This window comes from Phyllobates terribilis, unplaced genomic scaffold, assembly GCF_046119375.1.
Source record: "Phyllobates terribilis strain yellow unplaced genomic scaffold, ASM4611937v1 Scaffold_9__5_contigs__length_417890890, whole genome shotgun sequence".
Classification (NCBI taxonomy): domain Eukaryota; kingdom Metazoa; phylum Chordata; class Amphibia; order Anura; family Dendrobatidae; genus Phyllobates; species Phyllobates terribilis.
The window spans coordinates 53,042,848-53,057,393 of record NW_027362769.1 but is presented as its reverse complement, the minus strand read 5'-3'; the positions used below and the strand labels follow the sequence as shown (position 1 = coordinate 53,057,393).

The following is a 14,546-nucleotide window of genomic DNA, read 5'->3' as shown; positions in this document are numbered from 1 at the left end:
GTGGGAACACCCCTTTAAGCCATTCTTAGCCATTACGCTTTGTGGAATCCTTGGTGACCCCACTAGTCAGTGCCTCACCTGGGGGTAACCTGAGTGATGTCAGTGGGATGCAGGATTCTGCAAGTGGTGAAGGTAAATGTTGAATTTGTGCTGCACAAGCACTTTCCAGGGTTTGTGGCTGTAATACAGACGAAACAAAGGCGAGGTTATTTGCACAGTACAAACTAAATTCCTAAGCACACGGAGAGGCAGTCATTTAATAACATGTTATGAGCCAATATAGAAATTGTGCTAAAGGTGATGTGCACAAATAACAGGCTCAAACAGTAACTAAAGCAGAAGATCACTATTCACAGGGATTTATGCATGTACTTTCTACATATATTTTTTTACTACACGCCACTGTGTGGACTATCTCCATCTACTATGCTATTTCATACCTTTCTTTCGATATATTGAGGTACAATGTCCAATGGGAGACCAGAAGAACAGGCTTTTGGTCTATGGCAGGCTAATGTAACCGTAAAGACATGTTTAGCTTTTACAACGAGAACTTTCCCTGCATACATGCACAATGTCAACCCAACAAATTGCAAAACTACAGCTGAAAAAAAGTACAACCACTAACCAGAGGTGCTTGCTGGAGCCAGGCTTATGGGTGGCAGGAATATACTTGAGGAGGATTTTGGCACATCGCCTTCATCTCGTTCATGAACTTCGAAAGTTATTCCACACTCATCGTCTTCATCATCATCTTCTTTATCATCTTCTTCCAGGTCACACAAGCGGTATTCAGCATCTTCAGGTAGCGGTTTAAAACCTTTGGTTAATACACCTGGACGGGGATCCAAAATGGTACCCAGATTGGGTTGTGCTAGTTGTTGCCAGTGATGAAGAGTCTGGGAACCTGGAGAATACAATATACTTAATTCAAAATGTGCAAATCTCTGCATACTTCTTAATTACATATAAATGGATTATATAAAGAAACCACAGAAGTGATTGCTACATAAAGCAACAATCAACACTGTTCTACTGAACAGGTCTGTATAATGTACATTTATATACCGAATACCTAGAAGAATCAAAATGAAAAATACACATTTTAATTACTTCCATAATGTAAAATTTACAATCAAGTTTCTCAATCAGTAGCATGACCATGTACATGATATGAAGCCAATGTTGGGAAGTGAACTGATAACCGCACGTTGGCACAGTAATCTAAACACTTTGGATTTAGTACGGGCACGCCTGTAACATGTAGGGGAAATATGATACACAGTAAAGTTACTTTTAATTAATATACATATCTCTGAATTTGCGATATACAGTTAGGACCAGAAATATTTGGAAAGTGAAAGTTTTGGCATTTTAAATGTTTACCAAAACATATTCAAGTTATAGTTATATAATCAATATGGGCTTAAAGTTTAATTTAAGGGTATTTACATCCTAATGGAGTAAGGGGTTAGGAATTACAGCTCTTTAATATGTAGCTGCATATTTTTAAAAGGGACCAAATGCAACTGGACAAATGATCTCAAAAGCACTTTAAATGGGCTGCATGGGCTATTCCCTCCCTCATTAAGCTATCATGAATTAAGCAGATAAAAGGTCTGGAGCTGATGTGGCATTTGGAAGCTGTTGCTGTGAACCCACAACATGTGGTCAAAGGAGCTCTCAATGGAAGAGAAATAGACCATCATTAGGCTGTTAAGAAGAAGAAATCTATCAGAGAGGTAGCATATATGCTAGGTGTGGCCAAATCAACAGTTTGGTACTTTATGCAACAAAAAAAAAAAACAAAACAGAATTCTCTACATGTTGAAGACAAAACACATTCACAACCTCCACCCAAGTGAAGAACACTCTAGGAAGTAAGCGTTTCAGTATCCAAGTCTACCAGAAAGAGAAGACTTCATGAGAGCAAATACACAGGGTTCAGCACAAGGTGCAAACCATTAATCAACTTTAAAAATAGAAAGGCCAGATTAGACTTTGCTAACAAACATCTAAAGAAACCAGTCCAGTTTTGGAAAAGCATTCTCTGGACAGAAGAAATTAAGATCAACCTGTACTAGAATGATGGGAAGAAGAAAGTATCGAGAAGGCTTGGAACGGCCCATGATCCAAAGCGCACCATATTCTCTGTAAAACATGGTGGAGTCAGTGTGATGGCGCGGGCATGCATGGCTTCCAGTGGTATGGGGCCAATAGTGTTTGTTGATGATGTGACTGAAGACAGAAGCAGCCGTATGAATTCTGAAGTGTACAGGACTATACTTTCTGCTCTAAACCAACTAAATGCAGCAATGGTTGGACGGTGCTTCACAGTACAGCCGGACAATGACCCAAAATACTGTGAAAGCAACCCAGGAGTTTAAAGCAAAGAAGTGCAACATTCTGCAATGGCCGAGTCAATCGCCAGATCTCACCCCCATCGAGCAGCATTTCACATGCTGAAGACAAAACTTAAGGCAGAAAGACCCACAAACAAGCAACAACTGATGTCAGCTGTAGTGAAGGCCTGGAAAAGCATCACAAAGGAAGAAACCCAGCGATTGGTGATGTCCATGGCTTCCAGACTGCAGGCGGTCATTGCCGGCAAAGGATTCTCTACAAAGCATTAAAAGTGAACATTTTATTTATGGTGAAGTTAATTTGTCCAATTACTTTTGAGCCCCTGAAATGAGGAGGCTTTGTAGAAAAATGGTTCCAATTCCTAAATGTTTCACAGGATATTTTTGTTCAACTCTTTTAATTAAATCTGAAAGCCTACACTTCAATTGCATCTCAATTATTTCATTTTAAATAAAATATTAAAAATATGCAGAGCCCAAATCACGAAGATCTGGTCACTATCCAAGTATTTCTGGACTTAGCTATGTTAAAAATATAGCCCACCCAAAATAGTACGGTCTGGTTATTTGTTAATTACTAGTGATGACCGCAAGTGCTCGTTACTCGAGTTTGCCTAGGGTGCTCGGGTATGCACCGAGTATCGCGGGTTCTCGTGCGAATGTTCGAGTCCCCGCACATGCATGTTTCGCGGCTGTCACGCAATCCCCGCATGTTTTTTGGTGGTCTAATAGGCGCGAATCATGTGGCTGCGGGGACTTGAACAGGTCACTCGAGCACCCGCGATACTCTGTGCAGACCCGAGCACCCTAGGCAAACTCGAGTAACGAGCACTTGCGCTCACCACTATTAATTACTGAAGGTGTTCCTGTCATTTCAGCGAAGTTTTGAAAATAAGTTGTCTTGTGTTTACATGCCGAGTAACATTTATTTCATTATATAACTTGTATCCTGCATTTCTCAGTAGTTTTCCTTTCTGTAGGCTCTATATCCAATTACAGTAGCCTCTAAGCCAGTGGGTGGAAACTAGCTGATGTTTCCTATAAACAACATTGATTCCTGCTCTACTTTCTCAGTATAGCACACAAACAGAGGCAGCAGCTTGGAGGAAAATATACAGCAGTACTGAACAATGTAGTTGTGAATTCACCACTGAATTAAGATAAATCACCTGATTAAAGCTGAAGCCCATCTTTTACTGAGCTAAATGCTTCAATCTCCTTCTCCTCTCTCCAAATACTTTAGTCAGAGCTGTAATCTGATACTTTACTGAGCTGGTTGTCAGTCTTTGGCCAAGAGTTGTTTTTCAAACTGTGTAATTAGTTCAAGACCAGGAAGGAGTAAAGCCCCCGTCTCACATAGCGAGATCGCTGCTGTGTCACGGTTTTTGTGACGCAACAGCGACCTCACCAGCGATGTCGCTATGTGTGACATTTTGCAGCGATCAGGCCCCTGCTGTGAGGTCGCTGATCGCTGAAAAATGTCCTGGACCATTTTTTGGTCTTTGCCCTCCCGCTGGTCAGCACACATCGCTGTGTGTGACCAGCGATCAGGCTGGTAACCATGATAAACAGCAGGTTACTAGGGGCACACGCGCACTTCGTAACCCGCTGTTTATCATGGCTACCACTCTGCTCCGGTGAGCGGTAACCTCCCACTCACCGTAGCAGAGTGGTAACCATGATAAACAGCGGGTTACTAGGTGCGCATGTGCCCCTAGTAACCCGCTGTTTATCATGGTTACCAGCCTGCTCCTGCTTCAGCAGCAGGCTGGTAACCAGGAGCAGGACATCGTGGAAAGATTCTTTGCACGATGTCGCTGCTCCCCTGATCGTTGGTGAGCCTGCTTGTTTGACAGCTCACCAGCGACCACATAGCGACGCGGCAACGATCCCTGACAGGTCGTATCGTTGTCGGGATCGCTGTAGCGTCGCTAAGCGTGACGGGGCCTTAAGGCTGTGTGCCCACTATGCGTTTTTTAAGCGTTTCCGCAGAGGCAATTCCGCTGCAGAAACGCTTAAAAAACGCTTGGTAGAAGGTCAGCCATGCATGTGCTGTGCACATGCTGCGGAAATTTCCGCTGCGGATTATCATTGCGGACAAATCCGCAGTACTACCAATTATTTTGCGTAAACGCGGCGTTTTCGCCGCCATTGACTTGCATTGGAACGTGTGGAATCCGCATCACTGCATCTGTAGATGCGCATTCCATGCGTTTCAATGTGCGGATGGTACCCAGGTCTGAAGAGGAGGAGCCTTTCCTCCGGACCCGGGTACCATAGAACCTGTAAAAAAAAAAAAAGAATAAAATAAAAAATATACAATATACTTACCTTCTGATGGCCCCTAGTGTCCTTAGCGATGTGTCTCGGCTTGCCGGCAACTCGCAATGGTCTGAAAAGGACCTGCCATGACATCATTTAGTCATGTGACGGGTCACGCGACCGCTGACGTCGGCAGGTCCTTTAGTGTACCGCGAGCTGCCGGCAAGCCAAGACGCATCGGATAAAGACACCGGGGGCCATCAGAAGGTAAGTATATATTTATTTTTTACCGTTCTTTACGGTCACACTATATAAATCCATGCCGGTTGCATGGATTTATATAGTGTGACCAAGTTGTCAAGCACTTTCCAAGTGATGCTAAAATCGCTTGGAAAAGCGCTTGTCAACCCGCATGCGGAAATGCATGTGAAGAACGCTTCACATCCGCTTGTCCCTGGCAGGAAAACGCATGTACAATCCGCATGTGTTTTTTCTGCCAGGGAGATGCAGAAACGCTCAGGAAAAATCCGGAGCATTTCTGCATCGTGGGCACATAGCCTAAGAGATGGCTCATAAGTGGAGAAAGTATATTTCTCTGATAAGAAACTTTGTATCATATCTTATCTTCACTTGTATTACTAGATTAATGCAAAGTTTTGGCATTCCTGGAGTACATTAACAATTTAGTGTAATCAAGATGAACTCTAAAAATGTAGATCTGAAACTTTCACCACCTACCTTCAAGAGGCTTAACAATCTGTAACTTCTCCGGTAACAGACTGCGCAATGAAGTGGAGGTAGCAGAAGTGTCTGTACAATCTGAGAAGTGTGTTGCCAGAGACATGACACTGCCTGTTGGTGTGCTGCAGCCACTATGATCTCCCTCATCTTCAAGACGCTTTAGTTTTCGCTCACACTCGTCCCTGAAGAACTGCTTCTCACTTAGGAAGTTTTGGCGCCGAAGGTGCAGTCTGTGCAGTGCAGTTTCCAAACTATCATCTAGGATTTCAGGCTTTTCAAGTCCCCTGAAAAAGAAGATAATACAGCTATTACATCAGTTCTTCCAATACAGAAGTAGATATATGATAAATGATGAAAATGTCCAGTATAAGCAGTCCAACATTGGCATTTGCAGATCTCAAAACATCCTCAACCATCAATACCCTAAGTAAAGAAGTATCTAAAGGTAACGTAACTAAAGGAATCGTGCAAGGCTCTTGACAGCTGCATCAATGCAACCATTTCTTAAAATTACCTTGGAAGATCCTTCAGACTAAAAAAATAGAGCTACAGGCCCAGTCATCTGAACGAGCTGGTAGACTTACTGTTAACTCATTCTGCAGCTGGCTTTATACGGTTATACAAGAAGTTGCACAAGCAAAATGGTCCAACATTTTGTATGAATCTCTATACCAAAAATTCAAGCAAAAAAAACCCCTAAAAACACAGACCATTGGGGGCCATTTTTTATTTTGTTAGCCAACGAGGAAGATCTTTAGTAACACTCATGTTACTTGCAATGCACCACAATAGTAAAGTTTGTAATGCAGGATATTGAGGAGGGTGGGTCCTTTCTATGATCCATCAGTGCTCAGAAGATAATTGCATGTATATATGGTTATTTCATTTTCTTTATTTAACCCATAACAAGAGCTAATACAAATCGAATGATTAGGTAGGTGTTTGGCAAATTAGCACCCACTGCTTGCCTCGCAAAAAAAAACAACACACCACAAGACACTTTTTAATAACAAAAAGGTTATAGCTGTTAAAACTGTAAATGTGGAAAGGGGAAAACAAAATAAAGAGTGCACCACTAACAATTTCATGGTCTATAAGCAAGTGCATATTTTTATTGGCTTCTACTATGTACAGTATGCGTGTATGTAATGTGTAAACGTGCTTGGGATGTACACAAGTTTACGAGTATTTTAATGTGTTTTTAAACTTCTGCCTAATGTGAACATGCATGTAAACGAGAGTGTGTATATATGGGCATAATAATTAGTAAACCAGTCCCCAGACTGAGCCAAGATTAGATTAGTGCAAAATATCAGTAGCTACTTGTCACTTACTTAAAATCTTTTTCCCTCACATCATCTTCAGCTGAGCAGATTTTAGTTTTCTTCTCTTCAGTTTTTGCCCCCGATTCAAAAGGCATTGCTGTCATCACCACGCCAGAACGATTCGACCCAGGTATTGCCAAAGGCATAGAAGATGATCGGCTTCGGAGTTCATTGGCTACTTTGACAGTATCAAAAACACGCTTTGGATGCTTTCTAAAATAAATAAATAAATAAATAAATAGAGGATTCATAATAATATAAAAAGAGGTTCCAGTTCACGGGACTCCGTCAATTAAGCATTAAAGGGGTTGTCCACTACAAGGACAAGCCCTTCTAAACTACTATATTATCCCAAATAACCACAGCCTATACTCACCTCTGGTGCTGGCGTTGTTCCAGCAGCGTCGAGGCCTGGACTCCCGAGGCTCGCCTGTCTTATTATGCCAGGTGAACCCTGCAGCCAAAAAGCGGTCGCTTCACTCTCACTTTCTTCGGACGTAACTGACATGTGGAGGAAGTGAAAGCTGCGGCAGCAACGCCACACAAGCCCTGGGAGATCCAGTGCTGTTGTTGCCGAATCTGTGCCGGCACCGGAGGGGAGTATACACTGTTATTTTATACTCGGGAATATAGTAATTGAAAAAGGTTGTCCGAGCAGTGGACAACCCCTTTAATAACCTATCTTTGACAATGAACAAACTGGCGGTATGCAGATACCGGGCTTTAAAGGTTTCACTGTAACATTAAATTAAAGACAATAATTTAAGAGGATCTTACTTTCGTTCACCAAAACTTGACTCTTCTTCCAAGCTCAGCTCTCTTCTCATAGTGCCCTCAATCTCAGCTGCAAGGGAATCCTATATCGAAATAAACATGAATTTTCTATATTCGTCCATAAATGGGTTTATTCCTTGTTCAGTATTTTATCTTACTTACCACAGGGAAGATACTGCAGGACTGAGGCCGCCTAAGAAGCGCTGAGGGGCTGGCTTTACAACGTAACATTTTTAATTCATCCTGAGCTTCCTGCAGCATCCCTTCACATTCTGCATTGCGATCTTGTAAATCATGGAGCTTTAAAAAATATCAATAAATAAATTAGTGGACACAAATAACAGAGAAAGATAGATAGCTAGAGTACTTGTTAAATATACTCTCAATACGCAGCAAAAAAACACAACCAACCAACAGGAGCACTGTTTATTCCTCTAAAAATAAACTGTGCAGAGTACTGTATAGTCATCAGCTATAACATACTTTTGTGTCAATAAATTATGACTAGCTTTTAAAAAAAACACATGTCATTTTTTACACTAAAACTGCACCTGGAATAGAAGTTAAAATGCAGTACCTGGAGTGGCAACTAAATGTACACTACAGAAACGCACTGTCTTGGCTTCGCACAATGTTTAAAAGCTATCTGCTGTTGAAGTTGATCTGAAATTGATAAGCTATCCAATAGATAGGTCATCAATATGTTAAACCCCTTAAAGGGAGTCTGTCAGCACAGAATAACTGTTCAAACCAAGTGGACGTGCTATCTGCACCCTTGGCGTGGCCGAACAGTTCTGTGCACCTTCCCATTTACTTGTTTTCCATCAGAGGACATTTCATCAAATTTTTCATGTTGTACTGGAAACATAATGGTGATAGTGGCTTCAGAGTGTAAAAAACGTTTGTGTTTTTGTTTGTAATTTTGCCTCTCGATTGTGGAGATATTAGCAATCAACTTATATGGGACCTAATGAGTTAACACCCAAATGGACTAAACAAAAGTTATCAGATAGTTTTCACTGGGGGAGTGTACATCTCCCTGTACGAGTTGTCCAATCATTATCAGGCACCAACACAGCATAAAAAAAAAAATACTACAGCTTAGAGCAGAATTCTCAGCGTATGAGAGACAATGATACAGCCCTGATCTCCTGGTCTAACCTCCTGCATGATTAGAAAGTAATGGGAGATTAGAGCAGATGTGTAACACTTTTCAGATAAGTTCATGTACAAAAGAATGTGGCACTCTTGAATGGACTATGTAGAAAAATTCTTAAATCGTATGGTCCAATATAGTAGTCTAATTCATATGACGTTTCGGTCAAACTGACCTTTATCAAACATACATCTTAGTGGTCTCATATCATTTGTGTAACACAGCCGGTACCTACAGTGTGTGTGGAGGAAGCTCTGCAATTGAGCCCTTATCACATTTGCGAACCCCAGCATGGACTTACAGGTATGTCCATAAGCGCTAAAGAGTTAATGTCAAGGGCTAGAAGCGACGTTCTAAGTGTATACTCGGAACACATTAAGAAACTCTTACCTCTGAAGTCAGCTGCCTCTGAGCTTCTTTAGACGCTTGCAAATGAATTCTCAACTCCTCTTTCTCTATCGCACTCTTAAAAACAAAATACGCACTTTCTAATAGTGTTTACAAAACGTAAGCAGATTTTTTGTCTGATCTTTGGTGCTCTATACAGATCTATTGCAATAACTAAAATTACAGTATTACACACAAATTGAAAAGATAAATAATTAAAAGTTGTTACGGAGAATTAAGTAGTTGGCCCATGTGGCTACTGTAAAGCATATTTCTGAATGTTGTTAATAGAGCAGAGCTGCAGCTCAGGGATAAGTAAAAAATTAAGAACAAAAAAAAATCATAAAAAAAAAAAAAAAGAAGATCCATCCTGTAAATCGCCCAGACACAGGCAGGTGCAGACACATACCTCCCTGAGCTTGTGCTGGAGGTCAACAATCTGTGACAGCACGGTGGAGATCTCCTCCTGGTATCGTACAATCTCCTCAGACTTATTTGACAGCTCATCAGTCAGGTGACCGATATGGGCATTGGATTCCCCTGGAAAAAGATTTTTTAATACTTAAGATTTTGTTTCTATACATATTGTTATTTAGAATTTTGCACGTGGTTAGTGTAATGCTATCAAGCCATCATTATATATTTATAAAGATTTCATTCGGCTTTTATAGAATTATGGTAAAGCAAAAATCATGTCAGATTATTAAAAAAAAAAAATCTGGCTACCCATTAGACACCAATAATATATGGCTATACTTCACAGTAAATCACTAAAACAAGGGAAAAAAATAAACAAATGCAGGACAGAAAGTACCGTATATAAGTCAGTAAAACCATAACAAAACAATAGCATATAAAAACGGTGGTGGTCATACAGGTGTGTATATACACCCAACATATTCAAGAGTAAAAATGCGTACAAGCTAAACCCAACCTACATACATAAAGGGGTTACCAAGAGAATTACTTCAAATACACCAGGGCACCATCTATACCAGACACTTGTTTCGCCAGAGATGCTTCATCCATGGGTCATCGGGTGAAAAGGGTATTTTGAAGAAATATTTGAAGCAGCTCCCTTGGCAAACTCGGATTATGTGAAGATTGTTGTATGAATTGTTACTCCTGTCTTACCATATTATTGGTTGCCCTTTCTTTATTTTGTAAGTATACTCTGTTTTAGGCAGGTTTGCTTCTAACTGGATTTAATAGGCTTTGGCCTACAGCAGAACCAAAGGCCATTGTTAAGCTTCCATTTGGCCCATCAGCACGCTGAAATTTAGCTTTGAGTTAAAGTGGGGCAATAAGCAGAACGAGGAAGTGCTCCCCTTCAAATCTCAGCTGCATAGAAATACATGAAGCGGATACGCTCGGGTGTGGAGAGCCGCCGGCCAGTGTGCACTGCGTTCCGATCTCTGCCTGATTTATATGGCCGCGTGACTGCGCACCTAGCTTGAGTCATAGCATGTCCTTGTCTGGTGCCTGATGTCACATAGACAGTGAGCTATCAATCAAGCTAAAGACACTGTTGCTGGGTGGTGAAACTACCTCGAGAGGTAGAGGCTCAGGAAGTGCTTGGTAATGCCCAAAGCACCAAAGCCTCATTTGCATAGTAATGAAAACAGAAATTGCTCGAGAATGCAGCAACAGATAGAGGATATAAGGCTATCAGTGGATTTACACTTCAAAGACCTGCATGACCAAATATAATATAAAATAATAAATATTTTTATTTGGTGTGTGGGGTAGAGGGGTTGATCTTACTGACAGATTCCTTTCGGAGGGGATAAAAAAAGTTTTTGCCTAGTATGGCAGATGCTCATTTTCAAGAACAATTAATAGTGGCTATTTTTTTTTTAACCAGTTGTATATTGCAATGCAAGCCTTTTTATTTTCAAGTACACTGTATGAGCCGAAAGGATGCTTTTAACTTAAAAAAAGGTATTCCCATGAACAAAAGTTATTATTCCAAGATCTATTGATTAAAATTAAGTTCCTCAACTGGATGTGTTTAAATAAAATGTTCCTGTACTGAGATAATCTTATAAATGTGCCCCTGCTGTGTACTGTGTAATGGCTGTGTCTGACCATACAGGGACATACATGGTCTGATCATACCACATCTCCTGGGCAGGACAGGAAGCGAAGGAGTATACAGACAGGACAGCAGGGGATCACAGATGATTCTTACTTGGAAGTAAAATATTGTTTAAAAACAGGCAGGGAAATGTTTTACCTCACAAAAAGAATCATCTGTGATCCCCTGCTGTAATGTCTGTATACTCTTTCCATCCTTCCCTGCCCAGGAGATGTGATATAATCAGACCATGTTCCTGCATGGTCAGACACAGCCATTACACAGTACACAGCAGGGGCACATTTATAAGATTATCTCAGCACAGGAACATTTTATTTAAACACATCCAATTGTGGAAGTTATTATTATTCCAAGATCTATGGATTAAAATTAACTTTTGTTCGTGGGAAAACCCCTTTACCTTATTTCTGTCATTACTTAGGCAAGAGAAAACAGGGTTTCGTCTGATTAGAGTCTAAGTAATCATAGCATTATGAACCAAATAACTAAGACATAAGATGCCAACCAAATTTCTATTTTTATGGATTCATGAGCATGTGACTTGGCAAATTGTAGTCACTAATTTTTATAATCTTACTCCGCAGATGGATCAGAAAAATGCTTACTGGAAAGAAAAACTAATCTGGATACATTTCCGGTATGATAAACTTTGACCAAAGGTAGGGAATGTGCTAAACTAAAAAAACTAACTATACTTCGCTCGTGTTCCTCTTCATTCCGGTGCTTCCCGCAGGATTGTTTTGTTTTGTTTTTTAAACTTGGTTGAGGCAATGAGATGCCTATCTAGACACATGACCACTGCATTCAATCACTGGCCTATCCAATGTATGGTATGTGGACGATGAGGCTAGTGATTGGCTGCAGAGGTAATGTGTAGAGAGTTCCATCACTGCGGTAGTTGAGTAAACAAGGACCATGTGGGAGCACCAGAGTAACAGAACTGGAGCAGTGTGAGATATAATGGGTGCAGATACATTTTTCTGTAATTATACCATAATGTCTGCCATTGGGCAAACTTACAACCTCGGAAAAAACACTTTCACTGTAACGTTGCTTTATAAAACACTTACGGATTTCCTTCACACAGTCAATGACCAATTGTTGCTCTTTTTCTTCATATGATATGGTCTCGGTTGTTAGATGACAGGCCTAAAATAGAAGAGGCAAAGACATTTGTAATTGCTTGGGTGAATGTGAAAGTGTATACACTAATACATGGTACATAGTGTATATACAGTACAGGTAACACCCAGAAATTTTCATTCATTGGTCCTATTAAGTAGAATTGGCCCCCATGATACTTGCTGGGATTTAGTGGTAGAGCACTCCTGGCAGCAGGTGCACAAGTAGGAGCCCAATCCATAATATAATATCTAGGAAGAACTTGGCACTCAATTGATGTAGAAAAAATATGATTTATTTGCAATCCACAGTGAACACATATGACGTTTCGGTCTCAGTTTAGACCTTCTTCAGATATACGGATTGCTATAGAAGAATATAGGACTTAATGTTGAAACTATACAGGATACAGCGAGTCTGGAATATGGGAATACCACTAAAGGTATCGCACCTATAGAAGTCAGCATGTTGACTTGTAATCATGTCACAGCAAGGGGAATACAGGAGAATCGTGACATTGTGTGTGCAATGCACACTGCCAGGATTCAGCAGTCATTCAGTGACTGTAGACTTTTTCTATCAACCTTTGAAAGTCCTTTCACAGAATGCATGATTACACCTATTAAAATAATAATAAAAAAAAAAGTAGTTGACTTTTTACTAGTGATGAGCGAGTATGTTTTGTTAACCCTTTCGCCAAGTATGCTCGGCCGAGAACAGAGTAGTTACAGCTGCTCAGTGTTATGTTTGAATCACTCCCATGTGCATGATTTGCGACTGTTTGACAGCTTTAATACATGTGAGGAATGTCTATTTCTTACACATTCCTAACTACTCGGTGCTCGCCTGAGCATACTCGGCGAAAGGGTTAACAAAACATACTCGCTCATCACTACTTTTTACTTTTAGATCTATTTTAGGTTTTCTGATTTTTTTGTTGCTTTTTTATTTTCAATAACTGTTCCTTTGGCATACCTGCTTGTAGATCTGCAAGTCCTGGACTTAGTGGGCATTCCCAGTGAAGCATGCTAGCTTCTCTCCCTTCCTCCTCTCAAAGTTTTTAGACTGAGAGAATGTGTCAGGCACACTCTCTCAAATGTAGAACATGCAGTGTGTGAACAACACTGTACTGTGATGAACAAAGACATCAAGAGACTACAGGAGCAAACTACACACACGTTTGTAGACTAACCATGGAGCAGCAGATGCATCCAGCTAGCACACACAGAATTATTGTATATATTTAAAAGGAGATTATCCACCATATATGATACATTTTATTTCTTAATGAATGTTTTTTGGCTAAAAATCATTTTTGTTACTGGGTTTCATTAAAAACTTTGCACAAAGCCTTTTATAGCCTCTGTGATGCACATACTATTGCTGACTGCAGAATGGGTTGAACGAGAATCCATCAGTGAGCCCATTATGATGGTCCAACAGGAGAGTGTGTGACTTTTTCGATCTTCTTTTAGCTCCTCTCAGCTGATTTATGACCACAGACCACATCAAAGTTGAATGTGTAGAGAAACAAAGCGCTTGAAAGAGCTAAATGGTTTAACATTTTTAATAAAACAATTGCAAAAATGAATTTTAGTCCCAAGTATATGAATTCAAGTATAAAAAAATAGTTGCTAGGAGGTGGACAATCCCTTTAACAATCAAGTTGCTTCATTTTCAATTGACAGACATGCAAAATAAACACATACATAGAAAAGACAGACATACACATGCAGAGATTTAAAGGTGCTTGTTTTAAAACATTGTAGGTAAATGGACAACGTGAATGTGTCAGGATACCATATTGAAATTTTACACATAGATACACAGATTTATAGATACCACTGTTCATTACTCTAATCGGATTCCAGATGGGTACTTAATAAATGGTCACACCTGTACCTGGGAACGTAGAGCAAAGTTCTCCTCTTCCAGCTCTCGCAGTTTGCCGTGCAGGTTATCCAGCTGCAGCAGCCCATGTGTGAAGGAAAAGGAGTCATTAGCACGCAAAGGGGTAGAACAACTGGAATCAGTCTCGCTCTCCTCGGAGGCAATGGACACCACCCTGAGCAGGTCATCCTTCTTGGACAGCTCATGCTGCAGCTGATTCACCTATACAGAGAACAAGGATCTTATATTACAATGCAAAGGAACAAAGCATAGAGGTAATGAATGTCATTTAGGAATGTCATGTAAGAGGAAAACAAGATAAACCATTGTGATAAAAACTAGAGAAAATTATCTCATTAGATATAGCGGTACCATATAGTTTACCTGCACACAATAAAAGGTGTTAGTCCCTTTTAGGGAATGTGTCA

At 40.4% G+C, this 14,546-nt stretch overlaps 1 protein-coding gene across 5 annotated transcripts in view; it reads right to left on the bottom strand.

The window, feature by feature from the left end:
* The window catches only part of TRAK2 (trafficking kinesin protein 2), a 53,749-nt gene that overhangs the window by 5,438 nt on the left and 33,765 nt on the right, over positions 1-14,546 (bottom strand). For 3 of the 5 annotated variants that reach the window (XM_073646469.1, XM_073646471.1, XM_073646474.1), the window contains 10 exons: positions 14,125-14,340; positions 12,177-12,255; positions 9,418-9,548; positions 9,012-9,086; positions 7,628-7,765; positions 7,469-7,548; positions 6,701-6,904; positions 5,364-5,650; positions 629-907; positions 79-178 (listed from right to left, as the gene is read on the bottom strand). In XM_073646469.1, coding sequence (XP_073502570.1) covers positions 79-178; positions 629-907; positions 5,364-5,650; positions 6,701-6,904; positions 7,469-7,548; positions 7,628-7,765; positions 9,012-9,086; positions 9,418-9,548; positions 12,177-12,255; positions 14,125-14,340 — 1,589 coding nt within the window. The remainder of the gene's footprint in view (positions 1-78; positions 179-628; positions 908-5,363; positions 5,651-6,700; positions 6,905-7,468; positions 7,549-7,627; positions 7,766-9,011; positions 9,087-9,417; positions 9,549-12,176; positions 12,256-14,124; positions 14,341-14,546) is intronic. The other 2 variants (XM_073646470.1, XM_073646472.1) reach the window with 1 other exon arrangement.